Raw genomic sequence first — 23,986 nt, 5'->3', positions numbered from 1 at the left:
TATTTATTGTTTGAATTATTACATTTAGTAATTTATGTGTACTATTTAATTTATTACATTTAAACATTACATTGCTTAATTGTAATAATATAAGTGAAACAAAACATGTAAATGGTATAAATAAAAACACTAAACATTATTTAAATATTTGAATGTTTTTTATTAAACGTCCAACTAAGTTATTAAATCCTATGTGATCACTTTAGTCCTGTTGCAGCACATTGTATATTTAAATTACGTCACATTTGCTACAGATGAGGTGATTGTACTGTAGTTAAACTGTTGTGCAGGTTGACCAATCAAATCATTTTCACAGTTTTAGGTACCAAAATACGGACCAAAAATAAATACTGAAATAATTTAATGATTTAAACATGCAATTCAAGTTTTATTGCGCATTTACAACTGTAATTTATATATGAAATAAATTCATTATATATTTCCACAAGGACATATTTTAGCTTAAATTTATTTGATCCAGTTTTAAATAAGCTATCGAAGATTAAGATATTTATTTAACTATTTATTTAGATCCCATCACTTTTGATTCACTATACACTACATCTGAGCTGCAACAGGTGAATTGCTCGTCGCCATATTTGTTTTTCAATTATTAGTGTGACGTCAGCATTCTGCTCTCGCGACCGACCCTCTCTCACCATGACAACGGCAGATGACTTTTAGCATCGTCGGGAGACAGCCGTTACCTCCGCCGCCGGTGATATAGAGGCGTTTTTTTCCTAATAAATTCGTGTTTTAAATCGGCCCGCCTGGTTTATTTTTCATGTCGGAAGGTCGCTGGAGCTGATAGAGCCCCTCATGAGCGGGAGGCCAGCCGGAGGCAGAGAGAGACGCTGTTTTACCGAGTGAACAACAACAACAACAACATGGCTCTGCTTCAGCATCCCCGGCTGCTGCTCCCCTGTGTTTTCCTGCTGCTCTTCGCCGGCCGTGTCCACGCCCGCTCCTCTCAGATATCAGATCTGAAATCTAAAATCTCCGGGGTGGAGGAGCTGCTGGAGGAATTCCGGAAGCAGCTCCAGCAGGACCAGGCATACAGAGCGGCCGACGTGAGCGACTCCTGCGTAGGCGACTTCAGCGCCGCGGAGCAGCGCATCATCCGGACAAAGGCCTCCATCGAGCAGGGAGCCACCTTCCTGTTGGCCCCGGACACGGTGTACACCTGGAGGGACTGCTTGCACGCCTGCTGCTCGCAGCCTCACTGCACGGTGGCGGTGGTCCAGGAGGACCTGCAGCGACCTGCGGACAGCCTCAGCTGTTACCTGTTTAACTGCACCTACAGGAATAAAAACATCTGCTCCTTCGCTCCGCAGGAAGGCTTCACCACCTACAGCCGGACACCGAACGGCACGCTGGGGCACCGGCCTGGAACCACCGGGAGCCCCCGGCGAGCTGGGGAGGATGACACCCCAGGTGGGAGCTGTCTTTATAAAACCTCATCATTCTGTAGGATTATAATGCTAATAACAAATCACTATTAAAGGTTAGCTTACAATCATATTTTTAAAAGTACTTTATTTACCCCAAAAGGAAATTAAATATAGCTGACTATCAGGGCTGTTAACATTCAAGTATTGTCAAAGTTGGGTAGTAAATAGTTACATTTACTTGAATAACTTTTTTTTGTACTTTTAGGAGTATTTTTACTGCGCTGTTTTAACTCTTACTTGAGTAAAACTTCTGGGTTCTCCACTGAATGAGAAACAAACATGTTTTAACCAAAAAATCAACAGACACACACCTGCAGTTTTTGTTTATTTCATAAGTTTATATTGAAAGAAACTGATTTGGAAAAAAAAATATTTGGCCTGATTTTGTTATTTATATGAATAATTTTGGTTTTTGAAACAATAATGTGAAATAATTTTATCAGTTACTCAATATTTTTACCATAAACTTTGTTAATCTTTTCCCAGTATGACTGTTGGAATGAATGTACTGTGGTGTGAATACTTTTGCAAAAGCTTTGTAGTTTCTATTTTACTCAGCCGATTAAATTGTGGCAAAGTTCCTGGTCAACTTAAAATTAAGCTTTAAAGATGCAATTAGGAAGTGAAAAAAATTACATTTTTATAAAAATTATACCAAAGTTGTTTTTTATATGTTCTCTGGTTCATGTTCAGAAAATAGAAACATTTTATTAACCATTTTCTGTAAACAATTCTGTCTATTTACTGAATTTCATTCTTAATGTCCTCAAAGGGAAATCAGGCTATTAGACACTGATAGTATTTTATAGCAACTGAGGAAGCATTGCCAATTGTTCACATATACAAATGTTTTATTTTGTCAGTGTAAAGCATGACAGCAGAATGTTGACCTTTTCACTGTAAATTTGGTTTAAATTTACTATAAATGATGAGAATATGATTTGTTCGACAGTAAAGTCTCTTTCTATCAGCCAGGCGTCTCAGCACATTGCAACTAAACATTATCAGCTGGTATGTCACTGCTAAGGCGCCACGGTTGGATTAATGATTGTCCTCTAGATCAGGATGCTGAGAGCAGGACCAGATGTTGTGTAGCTTTAGCTGAATGTCAGTAAATGTAAAACAAGTGGTTCAATTTTCTTATTTCAGATTTTGATTAGCTAATTTTTTTATGCTTTATGTCACCAAAGTGAATATATTTAGTTTTCAACTTTCTAAAACACGTGTGCTAACCATTTTTTGTTAATATAGTTGAAATACAATTTTTTCTTTAAAAACTATTTACTTGTGGCTTTTCTTTGTTTGATTAAAAGTGGGGGTGCACTGATTTATCGGCACCAATTTCCTTAATTCTGAGAGAATGGTGATCGGCCGATACTTAAATGTGATGCTGATCTTATGCACCGATCTGATCGACCTCAGCAAAGGTCTAAAAATCAGCCGCTGTCCTCTTCTGCTCTCCCATGAGAGAAGTTTGACTGACAGACCGGCCCGCTGGGTCATGTCTGCACAGATGCAATTAACAATAGTCGCTCAGCTGTTTCCAATTCAGCGATTTTATTGCAACTTTTAGTGACATTTCAGACAAAAAAAAATTGGTATCGGCCAAAATCGGAATCAGCATGTCAGGCTTTTAAAGAGCCAGAAAACTGCAATCAGTGCACCCATGATTAAAAGTCTAAACTTCTAATATTCTACTCCGTAATTTTAGCTTCAAAGCTTAATATCGTAGTAGGGTGGCATTAAGTTCTGCAGCAAAAGCTGTACAAAAGCAGGAGTGTTATTAATACGCTTTGTGAAAAGGAACCAAAATCAGTGTTTAGTCAAACTTAACCTAAATCAGAGACGTAAACACCACAGGACTAACGTCGGGTCAAATCCACAGAAACGGACGAGCCTCCTCGCAGCGATGCGGGGCAGGACGTGGTGATCCAGCTGCCCACCGACTGGGCCGTCCTGGACGGCAGGGACAGCGTGGACGACCACAGGATCACCCACTACGAGTGGACTCTCGTTAGAGGAGACACAGCCGTCAACATGAAGGTCTGTTTTTACGTTTTATCTGTCACTAAATCCAGCAGAACGGACACAAAACGCCAAAACGTTAAATTAATAATTTGCTCATATTTATGAAAAAGTTCACCTTGGCAGATAATTTTCACTTTTAGCAAGACATTCTTCACACATAATTGAAATAATTATTTCACGCACTTTTTCATCAGTATTAATGAATTTTTAATTTTAAACCAGCTCCTCGATCTTGCTGAAAAGTTGCTTTCAAGTTAGTTTTGTCTCATTTCAAATGTTATTTGCATTAGAAACTAGACAAACAATATCTGGTAATGTTTAGTGTTTTTATGGTGAAGGTGTTGCTCTAGTTCATTATCATAGCTGCAAACACAGCTCTATGTGAAGACATGTCTTTGGAAAACTTGTACTTGCACAAAAATACAGTTTTAACCTTGATGAGCCAGGTGAACCACGGAGCTGCTTCTCTTGATCAGCGCTCAGTCAGATGATGCAAATATTTGCTCTTCCACTGTGAATGATCAGGTTGTTGTTGTGAGAGACATGAGGGAATAAAAAGCATTGACGCTCGGTTGACAGTAAACCAGTTCACTTGAATGCACAGCTCCATATTTCCACGCTGTATCAACAGAGATTAGATTTGGTTTTGCATTCACAAAGCCCAGTGAAAAACATGAGCCGGTTTCAGTGACCAGAACCTCAGAGATCATTTCCTTAGAGATCATTTAATCAATTCTTCTTTTTGCTCTCTTTCTTTTCTAAACAAAGATAGAAAATGTTTTCAAAAAGTGACTTTTATTCAGGCGTCCCTTTTGTGAGTTATACTAGTATCAGGGTCAGGCCACGAGAATTTTTGTTCGATTATGAGAATTTAGCCGTAGCATTAGCAGAAACAATTTTAACCAGAAAATAGTTGTTTTAAAAAGAAAAAAAATGTTTTAATGAGAAAAAGGTTTGAATTATCAGGATTTGACTTGAGCAACTAGTTTCAACGTCCTGCGACTGATCAACTATTATTTGTAAAACTTAAACGGCGTAACGAATAACTTCACCAGATGTTCAACATTCCTCATTCATTTTTTGTTAGTTTTTGTATCTAAGTTCTCATAAAATTATGACTTTATTTTGGTAATTAAAAAAATTAATCCTACCCCGGCTCTTAATATTCCATCGTAGAGTTAATTTAAATAAATAGAAGCTTGTCAAACAAGATGGCCGCCTCAGTGTGATGACATCACTCTGAACTATAGAAACCCAACAACAACTGGTGAAAAAAATCCAGATTTTCCACAAATTAAATCTTCAAAACCCAACAGTTGAAATCCCTGGTATGAACCTGGGCATGCTTCATTTTGTTTGTGCACACTGAAGGCGACCCACCCAGGGCTGCTGAAGGTCAGCGGTATGCAAGAGGGCGTCTACACGTTCCAGATGACTGTCACCGACTCGGCGGGGCAGAAGAGCTCCGACAACGTCTCCGTCACCGTGCTGGCACCAAAACACCAGGCGGAGGGTGAAAGGCTCTCCAACAGTGTCTCCAATTTTGATTCTGACTGTTTGGAGTTTGAGTGGTTAATCGTATTTGTGTTCACAGTTTGCACTGGTGACTGCTCCAACTACCAGTTCAAGTGTGACGATGGCTGCTGCATCGACATCTCCTACGCCTGTGACGGGAGGCAGCACTGTCCCGACCGCTCTGACGAAGACTTCTGCTCAAACTGTACTGATTTTCATCAGTTAATGTTTTATAAGATTAAAATTAGTTTCAATCAATTAACTTATAACATCTGCTTAGACCTTATTTTAGTGTTGTAATTTCGCCTCCATCCAGCAGAGGGCGCCGCTGCCCACATTGAAGTGAAGTCAGCTAGAATAGGGTTAAAGATGGTGGAGCAATATTAAAACAATAAAGAGAAACCGTCCAGTTTGGAGTGCAAAACGCACTTTATGCTGTTCTGTTTTGAACCATAAACGCTCAACAAACTCAAGTTTAACCTGATGGTGCGCATCAAGCCGAGCTGCGACCGAGTGAGTCATTAGAGCCGTTTAGATACAAAAAAAGAGCAAATTTATGCCAAAAATCTAAAAAAAAAACAAACATGGGTTGCCTTGGTGGCACAGGGGCGAAGCACAACCCACCTATTGAGGCTTTGGTCCTGGAGGTCACAGGTTTGATTCCCGGCCTGGTGACATTTGCTGCATGTCTTCCCCCCCTTCTCATTACCCTCTTTCCTGTCAAACTACTTTCAAATAAAAGTCACTAAAAAATTTATGAGCTCCAAAACACAAACATTTGCTAGAAAATTCTCAGATTCGACTCTGATTTTCTAGAAAAAAAAACTCTGAAATTTCAATTCAAAAGTCAAAACTGAAATTTTGTGATCTCAAATTGTCAGAATTTTTTTTACTTTTCAAACTTTTAGACTTTCCAAAAATGTATTCAACTTTTGAAATTTCCATGGTTTTTCTAGACAATTTTTCTCAAATTTCAGTTTTTTCTAGCAAATGTTTGTCTTTCCAAGCTCAGAAATTTCCACGTTTTTTTTTTTTTTTTTCATAGAAAATTAATGAAGTTAATCTACAATTTTCTGGATTTTTTGGTGCAAATTTACCCATTTTTTTTATCTACATTAGCCCTAATACACTGTTGTATTCACTCACTCGAAAAGCTCCTTAAACTCTCTGATTTGAAGAGAAAGCTCTGGTTTTTAAGAAAACGGCTGCTTATCAATTAATTGTTTGATTAATCATTCGATAAGAACAATCTTATCCTAGCTTTATATGAGCTCATGAATCAATAACTTGCATCCCTGCTTTGAGTAAAAATGATTAAAAACACCTAATCTAACACCCAGAACCTGATCCCTGTGGGTTTGTTTTAGTCGATGGTGGCCGGAAGTCAGTGACCCACCCGGTGAATCCCTCCAGCCCTCAGAGACCTGCAGCCCGGACCCAGCAGGCGGACGGTGCCGCCGTGCTTCCAGAGGCATCCAGGAAAACAGTCGTATCAGCGGTAGACGGGAGCAGCGCCGTTCCTGCTCAGAGCCTCAGCGAGCAGCAGGGCGCGTCTGCTAACCAAGGTAGGAACAAGGTTTATAATCGAGTTAAAGGACATCGGTGTGATGAGTCTACTCCAGTTATTTGTTTGCTAAACAGTAGGATGCTCTCCTTAGTGCTTCATGTTTTTGTAAAGCAGCGTGTTTGTGGGCATGAGAGCAGATGGAGCCTCCAGGCGGCCGCTGAGCCAACAAACCACTCAGCATTCCCTGAGAAAGCAGCTCTTAGCCTGCATCCCTTCTCAGTGCCAGAACAAAGCTCCCCTGTCTCTGATGCCATCTGATCCCTGAATTAGACCAAGACCGGCCAAAAGGCCGCCTGCACCACGGCTGTTTTAACACACTGCGTATTATATGCCTGAAGTTCTCTGAAGAATGAAGCTAAAGAAGACCAGAAGACGGTTTTTGGTCTAATGATGGTTAAACGTGTCATAATCACTTTGTTCATTGCAAAAAATAAAATCTCACCAAGTATTTATGGTCTAGTTTCTGGTGAAAATACCTTGGTGCTCTTGAAATAAAACAAAACTAACTTGCAGGTAACTTTTAAGCAAGAAATAGCAACATCTTTTCAGTAATAATTCCTTAATATTGATGAAAAAGAACTAGTTATCTGTGAAATAATCTGCCAAAATAAAATGTGTTGTTCCAAGTTAGTTTTGTCTTATTTCAAGTGCACCAGAAACTAGACCAAGAATACTTGTTTTTAAATTTAAAAAAAATATTATTATTGAAAGGAAGTTGTTTCGAAAAGAAAGATGATTAAATTGCAGTTTCTAGATGCACAAACCTGGTTGGGGTTTATCCCAAAGACCAGCTGGGATTTCAGTGGAAGCAAGTCTAGATTCAGGGACTGAATACATAAAATAAAAGGAAACAGTTTATATTTATCCTTCTTTGTGGTAATTTTGCATTACTTTGTGCTGTTCTATCACATAAAATCCTGTGAATTTGGGGTTTTAACATGACAAAATGTGAAAACGTTTCAAGGAAATTAATACTTTTGCAGTATTTTGCAAGGTGATGTAAAATAATATTTGAAACGTTCGTGGTGTGTGTCTGTTTCTGCAGATCCGTGCGCTGCAGATCCGGTCGTTGGCCCCTGTAAAGGCACCTTCCCTCGGTGGTACTACGACCAAACGGCCCGAGAATGCAAACACTTCCTGTACGGTGGTTGCCAGGGTAACCACAACAACTTCCTCCAGGAGTCGGACTGTGTCAGCGAATGTTTGCAGAAAAGTAAGAAGATGCATCATTTGATTTCTGCTCGTTTCTTTTAATCACAAGAATCTGAAGATGTATTTTCACGCTGATGTCGTGTTTTAGGCTCGGCCGTCAGCCCAACCAGTGCAGCCGCCTCCGTCACAAGGCCGACTGAGAAAGGTAAAAACATATGTTCACAAGCGATTATTTACTCTGACGATTCATTGATTAATCAGATAAAAATGGCTGATTCTGCAGATTTTTCATTTAACCATTTAAGCCTTTTTAGGTACAGTATTAGAGGTACATTAAAAGATGCAACTGAACAAATAATTCAATTATTTTTCAAATGAAAAATTAATATCTGATTGCTTAAAATGCATTTCTTTAGTAAATTTATACCAAGTGAAGCTTGGTATAAGCTTCACTTGGTATAAGATAAATTTACATTTATCTTAAATGTAAATTTATAAATATATTTGTACAGTTTTAGCTTAAATACTGCTCTGAATATGTTGTTTTTTAAATAAATTGTGTTTATTTTAGTCCGTATGCTCTAATTAACGATTATTTCAATAATTGATTAATCCCATTAATTGCTTCAGCCTTACAGTGATCTGGTAATTAGTTCTTTTTTCTGATGGATTGTAAGATTTTACTTTTATCCAGGACTTTACAGCATATTCGGTTATAGTTCTGCACAAAAATTTTTAAATTGTTACAGAAAAACTGAGAAAAGCCTGATTGTTGTACCTCAAATAAATATGCGGACATTTGAATCTGTTTACTCCAGTTAACTATTAATAGATAACTAGTTGCAGATTATTTCAATAATTGATTGATTGCAATTAATCCAATTAATCTTTTAATATGCAGAGATTATGCAGACTTTCAGACAGAATACAGTGTTATTACTGCTCTGATTTTTTCCCCCTGAAAATAGCCTTTAGCTTAGTAATTTATTCTCTACTTAACAATTAATATATTAGTTGATGATTAATTCATTTGATTAATCGTGATTAATCGTTTCAGCTCTAGTCTACTGGCTAAAGTCTTGTCTGTATTAATTGTTTAAGCTGCGCCTAAAGTTTCCAAAACCCAAGCAGAGAGTAGCGACATAATCTCCAAACCATTTCCAGTTAAAGGCGGACACCCAGGCCCGGAGTCAGGTGAGTCCGGTTATCTCTGCTCATATTTGAATTATAATTTCTCTGCAGGTGAAGCTCTAGTTTTCTTTCCTTCAGGTGCAATTCTTCCTCTGGCGCTCGGCATCCTCATCACCGCCCTGCTCCTGCTCATGATCGGCTGTCGTCTCAGACTCGTTCGTCACAAGCTAAAGAAAGCGCGACCGCTCACCACCGAGGAGTCCGACTACCTCATCAACGGCATGTATCTGTAGCCTAGGAAGCTGTTAGCGCTTCGTCTCAGACTGAAACAACCATACGCTCTGCCGCCCTTAAAAAAAATCTAATTACAAATCAATAAAGATGTATCGTTTGCTGTTTAAAATCAACCAAACAACCCGCTAAATTACATATCAGACATTGCTCCTGCACAAAACGTCATTTCTGCCACTAGGGGTCACTGATGTGCCATGTTTGTGCTGCACCTGTTACCACAGCTAGCTTGAATGAAAGACGAGTATTTGAGTGCCCGGTTACCATGGTTGCCATCCATAAATCCTGTTCGAGTCCGAATCGGTTAAGCCACACCGTGTCCTGCGAATCGTCCTGTCTTTACAGCATGTTTTTTTTTTTCTTGTGATAAATCATTATAAACAATTTTATTTGGTTTAATGTTTGAAATAAATAAAATAAAAGTACCCCATGGAAAGGAATTTTACAATATTGTGGTTATTTGTATTAGTTAATTTGTCTTTTCTTTAAGATTGATGGGGAATTTACTTACACAGGTATGTGTAAATAAAATACTAAAACGTTAATATATCTGTAAATAAAAAATATATTTCATGCAGATGGATATAAATGAACATTTAAATATTACATAAATATTACTAAGTAATAATTTTGCAGAATTCAAACTAAATTTTGAGATTTCTGAAAACCAAGTTATTTAAGTTGCTGTACATTTTTTGCAACATCCTACAAACTTTTGTCACATGACTTTTTTGAAAAAAAGAGGCAACTTTTTAGAGAAATATCTACTTTACAAACGAATAATTTTCTAAAGGCCAGCATTTTACCTCAGTCTTTAGGATTTAAAATAAAGAGGACAGATATATTTTTTAAAATAATTTTGATTCCAATATATTAAGGAAAACATAAAAACATACAACTACTTCTTTTAGTTTAGTGTTGCGGGAAAAAAATGAAAAATGGTTGAAAATGTACATTTATTATTGATCTATCTGTACTTAAAAATGCTAACTAGTAGCTTTTAATTTTCAGCAAAAGTCATGAAGACTGGTTTAGAGAGACTGAGTTATTTTTGTAAAATTGTGCAAGTTGGAACCTTGAAATGTTACGAAATTAAGTGTAAAACCTGCAGTTTGTTCCCATCTGCATTGACTGGGGAAAAACACGAAACAAAAAACTGCAAGAAAAACATAAACATCTCTTTATTTTCATATGCCATTCCAGATATTGCGAAAGCCAAATATCATCAACCACTTCAATCCCTCCAAATAAAATGTGCTTTTTTTGTGTATTATTCTTTTTTTTTCTTCTCCAAGAAAACAGACATTTGCTTTATATTGTTGAAGTTTATTTTGGCAAAGCAGTGACTCTCCCAGTTAGTGACCGCACACGTCGGAAATGGAGACCAGCGGCAGCAAACGACACATCACCTGGTGGGAAGCGCAGCCCTGTACCTGCATGCGTTTTGGTGAGTTAGGTGCTGTTTCTGAACTTTATCCAGAGAGCTGAGTGTTTCATACGTGACCTAACGGTTCTGCACATCGGTCACGGTGTTGTTCGTGTTTTCTAATACTGCTGGCAGGGAGTTGGGGGGAAAACAAGCTTATATTCTAGCAGAAAAGTCTACAGTTAGATGATCCACACACACACACACGCACACACACACACACGCTGTAGCTAGGTGAATTATCTAAAAGTCTCCGGCGTTTTCGTTCTGCTTTCCTCGTACATTCAGCTTTGACCCTGCTGAAATGTAATGTAAAAACACCTGACTGCAATTAAACAAAAAAAATTAAACCCAGCAGTTAGAATTAAATTAACCAAAAGATGGAGGCCTGGAAATAAAAAAAAAAAGAAGAAAGAAAAAGCCCATCTTGAATATTTCTGCACGGAGCTTCAAGCAGTCTTTTCCTTGCAGCCCTTTTAGGGCCGTCAGTGTTATTTCTCCAGTCCCTCTTTAGAGTCGAACAAAAAATAAAATAAAAAAATAAAGCATGTTTTATAATGCTTGAAACAAAATTTCAGGGCTTGCTGATGCCATCCGAGTTTTCCCCAGGTTTCAAACTTAAAGGTGGATTATGGATCGTCTTCTTATTCAGAGTTCATCCCTGTGAAAGACAGACCGTGAACGTTAGAGCAGCAACATGAGAGGAAACACCAACCTGTCATGCAAACCGTGAAGAACCGCATGCAGAGCAATCAGATAAAAACAGCAGCCGGTCTGAGGCCACATCCCACAGAGAAGATGATTCAACCAGCTTTTATTGGGTAGCAGGCAACCAAACCGACTAACTAATCATGCCTTAAGCACCTCCAGCACCGCTCCTGTTACGTAACATTTTGGTTCCAAACAGGAAAAAAGAACAAAAAAAAAAAAGATAAAACCAGATTAGTGGGTGAAGAAAGTGTTAAATAAAAAAAAGGGGGTGGGGAAACGTGCAGCTAGTTGGTATGGTATGGAAGAAGCAAAAAATGTCTACAAGCAGCAAAGTGCAGCCTCTTGTGCTCCATTGCCTGCTCCAAGCCACACCATTTCACCTTTGCCACTGTGAGAAGGAGAGAGAGGGAGGAGGGGGAGAAGGAAGTCACTTCCACCTGGACCACTGCTTGTCTCTGTCTGTTAAAGGCACATAAATCACCCCCATCAAGGGCTTCATCTTGGTGCTGCCGTCCTCCATCTTGTCGTATTGCTCCAGCATCTGGTTGCCTCCAGCCGGGCCGACCGGGAGAATCAGACGCCCGCCGGGTTTTAACTGGTCCAAGAGCTGAAGAGGTGGGTGAGAAGAGCGTCGGTGTGGTTAAAATTATAATGAAAAACCAGTTACAAGGGATTCTGGAAGTTCAAATCTGCAACAAATGTGTAAGGACAAGGAAAAGCAAAATATATATTTATGCTTTTATTTTCTGTTATGTCAGTTTTGACGGACTCGGAATGACTCACAGCTTGGGGGACGGTGGCAGCTGCTGCACCGACATGGATGGCGTCATACGGCGCCTCCTCTGGGTGACCCATCCTCCCATCGCCCACTGGAAGAAACGCAGCAGGAAGTCAGGAGACCAGACTCACCACAACACCGACAGCCAGTCACTGACGACACCACACGGTTTTCCTTCTATCATCCAATAAGTCATAAATTGGACAAAAAATTTGATTTATTCTTAAAATAATGGTGGAAACATTCAACACAGACAATTAGGGCTGAAAATATTAATCAAATTAATTGACTATTGAAATAATCAGCAGCTAATTTAGTAATCGATTAATTGTTAAATTGAGTACACATATTTTGAAAAGGGCTATTTAATGACAAAAAAAACCTCATTCAGGGGAGATTTTGCATTTAAGATAATTTTTTTTTAAATCCTGTCTGTAAATAAATGCCGACAGGATGTATTTACATTCTGACAGGATGTGGCATTTTTAGCCTCATGTGGTTCAAACTGACTAAGAAAAATCTCTTTTCACATTCTGCTTTCTAATTATTAATCTGTTAATCCAAAAATTAATCCAGACGTCAGCCGGACTGATGGCAGAAAAAGCTGAGCTTTTCAATTATTGATGTTAGAAGTATTTTTTAGCTTACCATAAATAAAGTAATAACATATTACAGTAAGTTTTTATTTTCTTATTTAAAAGAGGAATACAATTTATTTCCTGCATCTTTTCTAAAAGTGTAAGAAAAAAAGGCTTGAGTGGTTCGTAGGGATTCTGCAGAATGGGCCAGATTTTTTCCGATTTATCGTCACAATAAATCGATTAATCGATTACTAGAATAACTGTTAGCTTCAACAGAGAATGCAAGAGAAAGAAATGCATTCTTTATCTCAGCGTCAACTACGATCGCTCCAGTTTTCATCCCGTTTCATCAAAATTCATTTTTAAATAAAAATTTTATAAATCACTGTATCGGGAAGATAAAGCAAGTTTATCAAACAATTAATAACATTTATTTTTTTATATCTTTTCACCCATTTTATTGTGGTATACATCATATTTTTTATTTCTATACATGCTACTTGCTGGTATTGCTGAAATCTGATTTGTCCAAGCACTTGAAACCCGAAGGACCCGGTTGCAGCTGCACTTTCACCCTCCTGCAGAGATGGTGAAAGTGCTCACTGCTGAATTATTCAGAGCTGCAGACTCTCTGCTGAGCAAATCCATCCTGCATCGGTGAGGAGCAGCAGCAACGGTTCAAGCTGCAACATGACAAAATAAACCCAGATCGCGTCTGTCGTCCACCGTGTCTCACCTATTAGCTTGACTCGGCCTGATGTTATCAAGTTGGGGTCGTCTTTCTTCACGTTGTTTACAGAATCGTCTACCAGCTCTTTGATGTGATCGATTCCTATAACTTTCCCTTTAGGGCCTACCTGGAGAGCACAGAACGGGTTCAGTTCAATCACAAACCACTGAAAACCATTTCACACCATCTACTGTGATTGGTTGGGCTACGAAGCTGCGTGCTAAAAATCAGGACGCTACCAGAGAGAAATCACTTGTGTTTACCCGTCCTGTGTGTGGCTCACCATTCGTGCAAAGCAAACGGACAGGATTCCACTGCCGGAGCCGACGTCCAGAGCTTTGGCTCCCTCGTGCAGCTGATCGTGGAGGAGCTCTAGTGCATAGGCATGCTGGGAGGACGGAGAGTCCAGAAAGACAAAACAGAAACGGACAGGGCAGGGGTGAGCTTCAGCACTAGACTGACAGTAGTTTTCAGCAATATTTAAAACGCCTGACCGGCCGATACCGGTTCTGTCTGACAAGCTGGTAAATGTGGCAGAAGAAAAGGGGAACATTAGAGAGGCAAATCTTTCAGTGTCTAGAAATTCGATACTAATTTTTCTATTCAAACGATCGAGAGATTCTGTTTAAAGAGGAAAGGACGGTTTAGGCAAATAAAACATTTATTTAGGCAAATAAAACATTTATTTCAAATACTATCAGTTTATATTTAAATAAAAATTGAGTTTGTGTAACTTAAATGACCTGCATCAGGTTAGCTTAGCTGCCTGGCTTCTTCTTAAATAAAAAAATAACAAAAAATGGTAACACTTTATTTGAAGGGGGGTTAATAAGACTGTCATGACACTGTCATAAACATGACATAACACCTGTCATAAACATGAATAAACCTTCATGAATATTTATGACTGTTGTCATAAAGCGTCATTCAGTAAATTATGACATTTTTAATACAAAGTTGACATTATTCAAAATGTCTTTGTTATGACAACTTGACATTAACTAAGAAATCATTACTGTTTAAACTTTACCTTTAATAAAGTTACCTAATTTTTAAAGTGCAATCAGTAATACTTTTATAACAAATTTATATCAGTAATGATTTATTGGTTAATGTCAAGTTGTCATAACAAAGACATTTTGAATAATGTCAACTTTGTATTAAAAGTGTCATAATTTACTGAATGACGCTTTATGACAACAGTCATAAATATTCATGAAGGCTTATTCATGTTTATGACAGGTGTTGTGTCATGTTTATGACAGTGTCATGACAGTCTTATTCACCCCCCTTCAAATAAAGTGTTACCCAAAAAATTATTCAAGATACAACTCTAGAAAAAATTGAGACCACTTATGATCAGTTTCTCTGATTTTACTGTTTAAAGGTTTATGTTTGAGTAAAATGAGCATTGTTCTTTTATTCTATGAACTACTGACATGTCTCTGAAATTCAAAGCAAAAATTTCTCTTTGCAGAAAATGAGAAATTGTCAAAATAACAAAAAAGATGCAAAGAAAACAAGTTTATATTCATTTAAAAACAACAATACTGATGTTTTAACTGAGGAAGAGTTCAGAAACCAACATTTGGTGGCATAACCAGAATAACTCAGGACTATGATTCTCTATTGCATCAGTTTCTTATCTAGGTTGGGCTGAAACGATCTGATTAATTGTGATGAATTTAGTAATCGAACAATCATCATCTGGAGCATGCAGACTCAAACCAGTCATTTTCTGAAACAACACAGAGCAGCAATTAAGGAAAAACTGTACATGTTGCATTTAACATTAAAAACCTTTACTTGTAAATGTGCTCTATACTTTTAGCTTCACCTGGTTCAAATTCTGTAAATAAAATCTTCTATTAAGCAACTCTGACTGTCCAATTATTGATTGGTTAATAATAAAAATATTATTCATCTGATTAGTGTTACACTGTATTGATGTTTCTTTTTAACTACAGGATCATCCTTTGCTACAAATGATCAACACTGAAGGAATGAAACTATTGAATTTTAGGCAATAAAATGTTAATTTCTTTAAAAAAGATAATTGTGTATTTCCATTTTTAATATTGTATAATATTAGCTTAAGTGGCTAAATGAAAAAGCTTAAGATTTCTTGATTAGCCATCAGCAGAATAATCGACTACTCCATTACTAAAATAATCAGAATTAAGGAAATCAGGGCCGATTTGTTGGTGTACCTCCAAATTTCACCCAAAATAAACACAATGTACCGACACAAGAAACGCTTTTAGCTCTTTTCTGTTTCCATTAGATCATGTGACCTAACAGAACCAGAACCAAGTGTTCAAAGTTGTGGGTCAGAGTGTGTGGAAACACGCAGAGCTCGTACCATGTGTGGGGCGCTGATGGTAGCTTGGTAGCCTTCGGATTGAGAGAGAAGCACAGGATCTGTTAGTTCGTCCGTCAGAAAGGAGAGCAGACAAAGTGATGGCAGGAGAGGACGCACCTATTGACTGCGGCGAGTCCATGTACGGGTTACACCTGGAGTAATGTGCTCTGTCTGTGGACAGCATGACTTCATACACCTTGTCAGATTTAACAATGCCATTTTCTGAGGAAGAGAGAGAGTTTGGGTCACTGCATTTTACCGTTGACCAGCTGGACGACAAACTGAATTTATCACGATAAACGACATTCATTTTGATTTCAGACCATTTTTTTCAACTAATATAACGAAAATGGAAGAATAATAATGCAAGAACACATTGTCAATAAACTTTCACTGGAGCTGGGAGACATTTTAAATATCCAAAATGAATAAACAAAACAACAAATTAATGAATTATGAAGTCTCTGCAAATGCAATTTTCTTTAAAAAAAAAAAAAGAAAAAAGAACCCGAAGCACCAGACTGAAAGCTTTAGTCATCCAGTGTTTGGTAGAAAGAGAAAAAGGATAAATCATGCAAATTGATTAACGTGATTGATTGATTGATTGATTGCAACAGACAAAACTGACAGAAACTATCAGAATAGTTAAAGATCTTCTATAGCAAATCTCCCTGAAGAGATTTCTGCAAATGACTCTAGAAATATGTTTTCTTTTCCTTCATGTTATAGTCGTTCATCACTTGTTCCTGCAGCATCTTGTGCCAGCAGCAGGGAAAGCCAACTGCAGCCAGTTCCTCCTTCCTCGCTCTCCTCACCCTCACAGCTACGCACCGCTTCAGGACACCAATAATCTGCACAAGCTGCTACACCTACGACAGACTGCTCAAATCTAAATTGCAAATAAAGCCACACTTCAAGCTGCTTTTGGCTCATTCTCCATTTCTTTTTATTTATTTAAATCTGTTTTTTTTTTTTTTTTTGTCAAAACAAAGTGAATTCAACACTGACCCACAGCTATACGTTCAGTTTAGGAGCCGTGTTCGACATTCGCTGTGGTAAATCGGCTCAATAAAACGACTCCAGTTTGAAAACCACCTTTACTGCCTGGCCTGACCCGGGAACACAGAGGAAGGACATTAGTATGCGCTCTACGTGCGACCTGTTTAAGGCACATTATGCTAATTCCGGGTTAAATTTCCCCCATTTGTGCCTAAATAGGTCAGTGTACAACAGAAATGAGTACAAATGCCAAGAAAAGTCAAGATAAATAATCATCTTGACTCAGTTACTGAGTTTTTATTAAAGTCAGATGCTGGAGACGCTGCTTTTTATTTACAAAAACAAAAAATGCACACCAAACTTCCATTTACTGTAAACACAGCCAATTACAAATGAAAAACATCAACAACATCTCTACCGTTTCTGTCCCTTCGAAACCTGCAGCTAATGGCAAACAGCATGAAGTGCAACAATATCCTGGACAGAGTGGAATATAAATAGACCTGGTGAGATATTTAATAGTGAACGTAGACTTGCAAACCAAAGTGGGAAGACATCCTGATGTCATTTACGATACAAGTGTCACAAACATGTGACACTTCTAGCGACTTTATTATTGACGACTGCAGACTTGATCACAGTGGACTTAGAACTGCATCTGTCTCAGTTTTATTACGGCTGCAACAGTAATAAAAGCCGCAGGAGCTTGGACGATTTCTTCCTTTCGGATAAAGCTTATGTTCAGTCCAGTTCTTTTACATTAACTTTTTTTTAAGCCGCTTAACATAGCACTAAAAAATTACATTTTAGTTTGCTTTGTGGAGCATAGAGTTGCAGAAAATTGTCCATCCCACATTTGTTGTGACACAGCTGGTTGAAATAAGGTCATCATACTTTCACTTGCTTAGAAAAACTGAATGGTAACCTGAAAATTTATTTTCTGTCACAAAAATTATGGAGAATAGTGTAAAAAAAAAAAAGCAAAAGCTGAAGTTTTCTTCCCATTTTTTTTTCACGTTTCCAAGTAGAATTTTTTTAACACCTGATAGTTAATATTTTCAACTATATGCACAAAAATGATCTGAAACATGGGCACATCCATGTTTACCCAACATAACATCAGAAATGATGAATAATTTATATTTCAATTTCAAGATTTAATTTAAAAAGAATCAAGGTAGTTCTTGTTTTTTAAAATCAAAACAGAAATTTTTTTATTTACTTTTAAAAGAAAATATATAAAATATAAAGTTGACATGTTTGAAACATGTAAATATAGCATGTTTATAAGATATTTTATAACATATAACATAATATGTCAGCATTATGTCAGCAGACAAACATGATGTTTTGCTGAATAATAAATATTTTAAGTCAATCGCAGTCAGATTTTAACCAAAATAAAGACAGAACATTGAGAATATCTCTTGCAGCTTAAATTCTCTAAAATAAATAATAATAATAATTTTAAAAAAGTAATTTATGGTTTATTTTTGATTGCAAAATTTATAAAATGGAGTCAATTGTATGTCTATGCTACAGTCTGGGCGTTAAGACATAAAATTGTGGCGGAAAATTGATAAGATAAAGAAAAAGTATTCTACATTTAAAGAAAAATAGCTAAGCTAAGTGACTCGGTGCCTTTGCACAGTGCTAACCAATTGTCTGCCGCAAATTTGAAAGAAAACTGCATTTCCCTTTCTTAAATCGTGCACTAGAAACTCGTGTGATATTTACAGCTGTCACTGTCATTCACATGGATGTGCAGTCAAAGATTCAGACATCAATGAGGGTGGGCAGGGCTGCACAATCCCAAATGACGCACATACGGCTAACGGGCTAAGCTAACGTTTCCCCGAGACTTTCGCTGTGTAAGCTCACAATGCACAAAATGAAGGGAATATTTTGATATTTTTGGTTTGTTTTCTTGTCCTACAAAGACATAGGCGCGAATCTGTTCCACGCGTGAACGTGGTTTGCAGAAAAGGGGTGGGGAGAGTGGTAACGGTAGGTCAACAAACAGCTTAGCAACCAGCTAGCTTAGCTACGCTGATCCCTGTGCTAACACCAAACCTCCGAAGTGCACCGATTTACGGCGACCAGTCGGTAACAAGGTGACGGCGCTGCCGCTCCCACATGCATTCGGACTTACTGCGGAGATTGTTAACGAGCTCTGCGTGGCTGGCTCCTCCGGATTTCCACGCCATTATCAAGCAGACTTTGCGGAGTAAGTAGACAGCAGCTGTCAGTGCCGCGCCTGCGCCAACGGTTTTGCCAATGAAGCTGACAACCTCCAAAGGAGACGGCGGAGCGGCGGATACGTCACCGGACATCCAAATGAGTTTTAGCGCCTTTTCAGAGACACGTCCGAACAGAAAACGGCGTCATTTTAGTTAACGATTGATTTATTTGAATGTGCATCAAAAGCAGTGTTGGCTGAGAGGCATTAAAGCCACATTGCTCTGTCACAGTGAGATTTGCCGCAGTCACACAACGGTTTACCACTAGGTGGCGGAAAGCTTCATGGACACATGGGGGGGAAAAAAGCTTAGTTTTACGTTTGAACCTCCTGCGCCACCGTAGCTACGTACAAAGCAGCGGGCGCGTACGTAAAGCTAAGCTAACTTCAGTACTTAGAATAATAAACATATATTTTTAAGTATTAGAAAGTGTGTGTTTCAATGGAAAGTGCTAAATACGTGTCTCAGAAAATCAGCAAGACGAGATGGCGTCCAGTCTCGTATTCGTCTTTGCAGCAGCCCGATATATTTGCGATTGGATCGTGGGACAACGAGGTTAGCAGCAGTTTTATTAAAGTCAAATTCAACATTAACCATGTTTGTTCTTTGTTATTTATTTATATTTGCATTAGTAAATAAAAATAAATTTGCAAGTATGTAAATAAAAGTTGTTGTAAATAGTGGGTTTCTTTTCGCTATATTTTTCCTGGATAAGCGTTGTGTAATTTGCTGCAAAGTTGCTAGATATCATTTTTTGCTGCTGTTGCTAGATGTATATTCATATATCTTGGGAATTTCTGATATTGTATGAAATTTTTTCTCTACCTTATAACAATATTACAGTACTAAACATTGCTTGGAATATTGTCTTAGCCCTAATTTGTTTTTGGGTTTTTTTTTTTTTGTTGTTGTTGTTGTTGTTTTTTACAGGAAAACAAGGTTTCTGTTTGGTCCATTGGGAATCTAGGCAGTTCTGGTCTGGAAGATGGATTTGAAGGAGACCCGCAGCTCATCTGTGAACATGAGCATTACGGAGATGTTCTTGACCTCCAGGTAAGACGCCTGAAAGAACCATGTTATGATCTTTAAATTGGGGGGGATTTCCAGATTACTTTCCCGTGAAAAGTTACTTCATTTAACTTCAACTTTCTTCTAGTTTTTGGACCAAGAGAGAATCGTCACAGTGTCATCTACAGGAGCAGTTACCATCTTCCGCCATGATCAAAACAGTCAGGTGCAGACATATCTGCTCACATTTTCAGCAATGAAACATAATTTGTTGTGTACGTTCTCCAAAGGCTGGACTGTCCTGAGATGCACGAGGTGTATTTATGAGAACAGCATGTTGGGTGAACCCTTGCATCAAAGTTGTAGTGTCTCTGATGTTGATTTTTTATATTTGCAGACATTGTCCATTTGTAAGCAGTGGGCTAGAGCCCACCGTTACCCGTGTGACAACGCTCCCAGCACTGGAGTCGCCTGCAACAGTCCTGAAATCGTAACGGTCGGTGAGGACGGCAGGATTATTGTGTTCAGAGTCGACCAGGAAGCAGTGGTTCGAGTCATTGGTGAGAAAAACATTAAACTCCTGCATAGGGCTGAGCGTTATCGTTTAAAAATCTCAGATCTTTTTCATACTCGATCCCATTTGAATAGATTTTGTTTATTTTTTTCTGAAAAATAAATTATAAATGACAGAACATGTTTTCAAAAAGTGGCTTTCACTTTTTTCACAACCTTCTGTTGGTTATACGACAGAGTTTTAGGGCCAGACTATGAGGAGTTTCTATGGAAACCGAAGGAGGGAATTGATGGGGGTGAGGGGGGAATCTGAATTTTCCAAAAAATTAAAAAACTTAATGAACTGATTAAAATCGATTTATCACCCAGCTCCACTTTCAGTCCCAATAGCCTTTTCTTTTGAAACCCAGTGTTGAGTTAGGAGGAAGCTGCTAATTATTGTGTTGCTCAACCTGTGTTAGAGAACGCAGACAGCAGCACGCTTCATGCTGTGACTTACCTGAGGACAACAGAGGTTTTGACAGTGAACTCCATCGGCCAGCTGAAGCTGTGGGACTTGAGGCAGCAGAGCAACTCGCCATCACAGATTCTATCTTTGTAAGATAGTTTACGTACTAACTACATTTTATTCTACTTTACTTGCTTCTGATTAGACATTTTTCTTTTCCTCAACCAGGTCGAGAGATCGAGTGCCTCTTTACTGCGTTGACAGACATCCGAACCAGCAGCACATCGTGGCGACAGGAGGCCAGGATGGAATGCTCTGTGTCTGGGATGTGAGACAAGGAAACATGCCCTTCTCTCTCATGGAGGCTCACTCAGCTGAAAGTAGGATTCATTCTCACGTTATTTAAAAATTTCAAGCACTTGGCATTAAGCTCGCTAGGCATTAGGTTTGGCTTTCAATTGATTATAACAGACGCTTAGATCTTTGTAATTTGGCCGCTGATGCAAAATAATGTTAAAATTGAATGATGTTTATTTTTTAAATTCAGCATAATGAAAAATTATGGTATGGAAAGATGGTTGAGTCTCTTGATTCAATAAAAAGTTCAAGTTTTCAAGAAAATGGCTGCTTATCACCTAATCGTTAGTCTATGTATCGAATCAATCAACTTAACTCATTGATGATGACTTGCATCCCTTCTTGGCATGTGTTGCTGATGTTTTGTGTCTTTGTTTTTTGCGAGCAGTGTGGGAGGTTCACTTCCACCCTACGAACCCCGATCACCTGTTCACGTGTTCAGAGGATGGATCTCTGCTGCACTGGGAGACTTCCTCCCCGTCCGAGATGCCCTCCTTTTTACAAGGCGAGTATCTTTTAGGATTGTTATACACGGGGCCAGGAATAAGGGCGTATTCTGTGCTTTGGTTTAGATGTAGTGAAAATATAACATCACCTGCGTATCAATGTTGACAATTAATATTGCACAAAAACCTGGAGATAAAAGTTGAAAATGGCTGTTGAGCAGAATTTGAAGATTACCAGCATTGGTGCCGCAGCTATTTATTACTCTGATGATAAATTGGCTGATCAGATTTTACACATTTAATCAAACCACTGAAGCTTATCTCATCCGATATTAAAAACGCAATTAAAACAGAACAATAAACATTTTATTGCTTGAAATACAATAACATATCATTCCTTCAGTGAACGTTTGATTATTTTTAGCATCTGCAGCTAAAAATGGTTCCAACGTCAACATGTGAAAAGCTCAGCGCTTACTGCTTGACTTCGCATCAAAACAGTGTATGGCTGATCTGTTTGTTTATTTAATAACTGAGTATTAATTTGATAGCAAAGGGTGCTTAATAGGAGTATTATTTCTTTATTTTTACAGAATTTGAACCAGGTGAAGCTGGAACTATGCCACATGAGGAGTTCTACATAAAACATATTTACAGATGTTTGTTTTTTTATCTTTAATGCAAAATGAAAATTTTATATTTTTGTACAGTTTCGGCTTAATTACTGCCCTGCCTGTGATGTTCTTACAGCAAGTGACTTTTTTAGAGTCTGAATATTAAAATCACCAGAAGAATAATTGATTACTAAATTAGCTGGCAATTATTTCAACAATCAATTCATTACGATTAATCTGATTAATCGTTTCAGCTCTAACAAAAGAAGGATAGGGTTTTTCACAAAAACAAAGCTGGAAAACTGTTCAGATTAATTCATATATTATTTTATAACGCCTTCACTTGGAAATTTATTAAACAGAAATCCAAATTGACTCTTGGGAGTTCAAGCTTTTCTAAACACTGTATATTCTTACAACACATTCACTTTCTTAAAGAATGTTTACACATGTAAAAATAGGGATGCTATTTGACTGGTGAGTTTGTCAGACTGTCATCAAACAACATTTTACACCGGATAATATCTGTACTGCAACATTAGCAGTAATCTAGGTCATATTTAAAATTCATGGTGTAAAACGTTGTATTTCTTTTTATCACCAGGCGGCAGGAACAGCAGCATGACGTCCCGCAGCGCCATGGCGCCCGCCGGAGGTATCCAGTCCATCATCAGCGCCTGGCTCTATGGAGACTCCAGTAAATCCCGGCTGGAGACGACGCACATGCTGCCCAGCCAGACGCTGTCTGTGAACAGCTTGGACATGCTCGGCCAGTGTCTGGTCTGTGGGACTGACGGAGAGGCGATTTTTGTAAACAGGCAGGTCCCAGTTTAACAGAGCTGTTTGTGTGTGCAAAAAAAAAAAAAAACATGTTTTCCTCATTTCAGGCACAACAGAGCCTGGAGTTCATTTATTGTCTCTCTGTTATTGTATTTTCATAATAAAAGATGCCAAAACACTGGATGGGAACCTTTTCTTAATTAGTGTGCATGGCAAATTCACATTTGCAGTGACTGATTATTATAAATTAAAGATTTTTGTACACCATTTCAAAGACAAATAAATTTTGTACAGATGCATTTAAAACTGAGTAAATAAAATGACAAACATTATGAATTATCATGACTTTTTTCTTATCTTTACATCCATGATTGATTTCCATTAAATCATTACTGTCAGTTTGGTTTATTACATTAGTAAAGATACCAAATACTCCTGTTATTTAAATAATCCGTTTTAACAAGATGCAGGTATAAAGGTGGTGAAAGGATGAGATGTGTGTGGAACTGTTAGAGGGAAAAAAAATCAAGAATCTGGCCAAATTTCTCAAGTTTGACCTTTTAAATCAGCAATTTTTGTTTCTCATAATTACACAAAACATTAAGAGCAATTTGTTTATTCTGTTCTTCCGTTGTGATTATGCTGTTTTTATTTAGATTTACCTTTTCATATGTGTTTTCATGTGGTCGGTGGGTGTCAAACTCCAGTCCTCAAGGGCCGCTGTCCTGCAGGTTTTAGGTGTGCCACAGGTACAAAACACTGGAACAAAATGGCTTAATTACCTCCTTCTTGTGTAGATAAGTTCTCCAGAGCCTTGCTAATGACCTAATTATTCTATTCAGAGGCACATCTAAAGTT

At 38.0% G+C, this 23,986-nt stretch overlaps 3 protein-coding genes across 4 annotated transcripts; 2 read left to right on the top strand and 1 right to left on the bottom strand.

Moving 5' to 3' along the window:
• The first annotated feature begins 640 nt into the window (after nt 1–640).
• On the top strand, nt 641–9,673 carry lrp11 (low density lipoprotein receptor-related protein 11). The gene is made up of 9 exons (XM_015041742.1): nt 641–1,434; nt 3,337–3,494; nt 4,851–4,992; nt 5,074–5,199; nt 6,362–6,559; nt 7,607–7,774; nt 7,862–7,918; nt 8,815–8,907; nt 8,983–9,673. The coding sequence occupies exons 1-9, from the start codon at nt 888–890 to the stop codon at nt 9,135–9,137; spliced, it is 1,644 nt and encodes a 547-aa protein (XP_014897228.1). The 5' UTR covers nt 641–887; the 3' UTR covers nt 9,138–9,673.
• A 619-nt stretch (nt 9,674–10,292) lies between these two features.
• Nucleotides 10,293–19,181, bottom strand: pcmt (protein-L-isoaspartate (D-aspartate) O-methyltransferase). 2 transcript variants are annotated; one of them, XM_015041745.1, is made up of 8 exons: nt 18,875–19,181; nt 15,841–15,945; nt 15,724–15,755; nt 13,645–13,749; nt 13,368–13,488; nt 12,056–12,141; nt 11,653–11,879; nt 10,293–11,222 (listed from the first exon to the last, which is right to left on the bottom strand). In XM_015041745.1, the coding sequence occupies exons 1-7, from the start codon at nt 19,053–19,055 to the stop codon at nt 11,700–11,702; spliced, it is 810 nt and encodes a 269-aa protein (XP_014897231.1). In that variant the 5' UTR covers nt 19,056–19,181; the 3' UTR covers nt 10,293–11,222; nt 11,653–11,699. The 2 variants fall into 2 exon arrangements, with proteins under 2 accessions (XP_014897231.1, XP_014897230.1); XM_015041744.1 differs by having other exon boundaries at nt 11,710–11,879.
• Nucleotides 19,182–19,289: 108 nt separating this feature from the next.
• nup43 (nucleoporin 43) lies at nt 19,290–23,456 on the top strand. Its single transcript, XM_015041743.1, has 8 exons — nt 19,290–19,517; nt 19,893–20,015; nt 20,119–20,196; nt 20,368–20,530; nt 20,945–21,080; nt 21,160–21,311; nt 21,677–21,793; nt 22,953–23,456. The coding sequence occupies exons 1-8, from the start codon at nt 19,404–19,406 to the stop codon at nt 23,180–23,182; spliced, it is 1,113 nt and encodes a 370-aa protein (XP_014897229.1). The 5' UTR covers nt 19,290–19,403; the 3' UTR covers nt 23,183–23,456.
• The last annotated feature ends 530 nt before the right edge of the window (nt 23,457–23,986 follow it).

Source organism: Poecilia latipinna, unplaced genomic scaffold, assembly GCF_001443285.1.
Source record: "Poecilia latipinna isolate Pla-1442-1.1 unplaced genomic scaffold, P_latipinna-1.0 Scaffold567, whole genome shotgun sequence".
Lineage (NCBI taxonomy): Eukaryota > Metazoa > Chordata > Actinopteri > Cyprinodontiformes > Poeciliidae > Poecilia > Poecilia latipinna.
Note: the sequence above shows the minus strand (reverse complement) of the source record. Positions and strands in the feature narration are given on the sequence as shown.

What these genes read in the sequence shown, in the direction of transcription:
- lrp11 (XM_015041742.1), top strand. Translation starts at nt 888, where the DNA reads ATGGCTCTGCTTCAGCATCCCCGGCTGCTGCTCCCCTGTGTTTTCCTG. An exon ending in CACAAGGCCGACTGAGAAAG is followed by an intron (nt 7,919 to 8,814) that starts GTAAAAACATAT and finishes TAATTGTTTAAG; the next exon opens with CTGCGCCTAAAGTTTCCAAA. An exon ending in ACACCCAGGCCCGGAGTCAG is followed by an intron (nt 8,908 to 8,982) that starts GTGAGTCCGGTT and finishes TCTTTCCTTCAG; the next exon opens with GTGCAATTCTTCCTCTGGCG.
- pcmt (XM_015041744.1), bottom strand. Translation starts at nt 19,055, where the DNA reads ATGTCCGGTGACGTATCCGCCGCTCCGCCGTCTCCTTTGGAGGTTGTC. An exon ending in GCTCGTTAACAATCTCCGCA is followed by an intron (nt 15,946 to 18,874) that starts GTAAGTCCGAAT and finishes TCTCTTCCTCAG; the next exon opens with AAAATGGCATTGTTAAATCT. An exon ending in GGACTCGCCGCAGTCAATAG is followed by an intron (nt 15,756 to 15,840) that starts GTGCGTCCTCTC and finishes CTCAATCCGAAG; the next exon opens with GCTACCAAGCTACCATCAGC.
- nup43 (XM_015041743.1), top strand. Translation starts at nt 19,404, where the DNA reads ATGGAAAGTGCTAAATACGTGTCTCAGAAAATCAGCAAGACGAGATGG. An exon ending in GCCATGATCAAAACAGTCAG is followed by an intron (nt 20,197 to 20,367) that starts GTGCAGACATAT and finishes TTATATTTGCAG; the next exon opens with ACATTGTCCATTTGTAAGCA. An exon ending in CCATCACAGATTCTATCTTT is followed by an intron (nt 21,081 to 21,159) that starts GTAAGATAGTTT and finishes TTCCTCAACCAG; the next exon opens with GTCGAGAGATCGAGTGCCTC.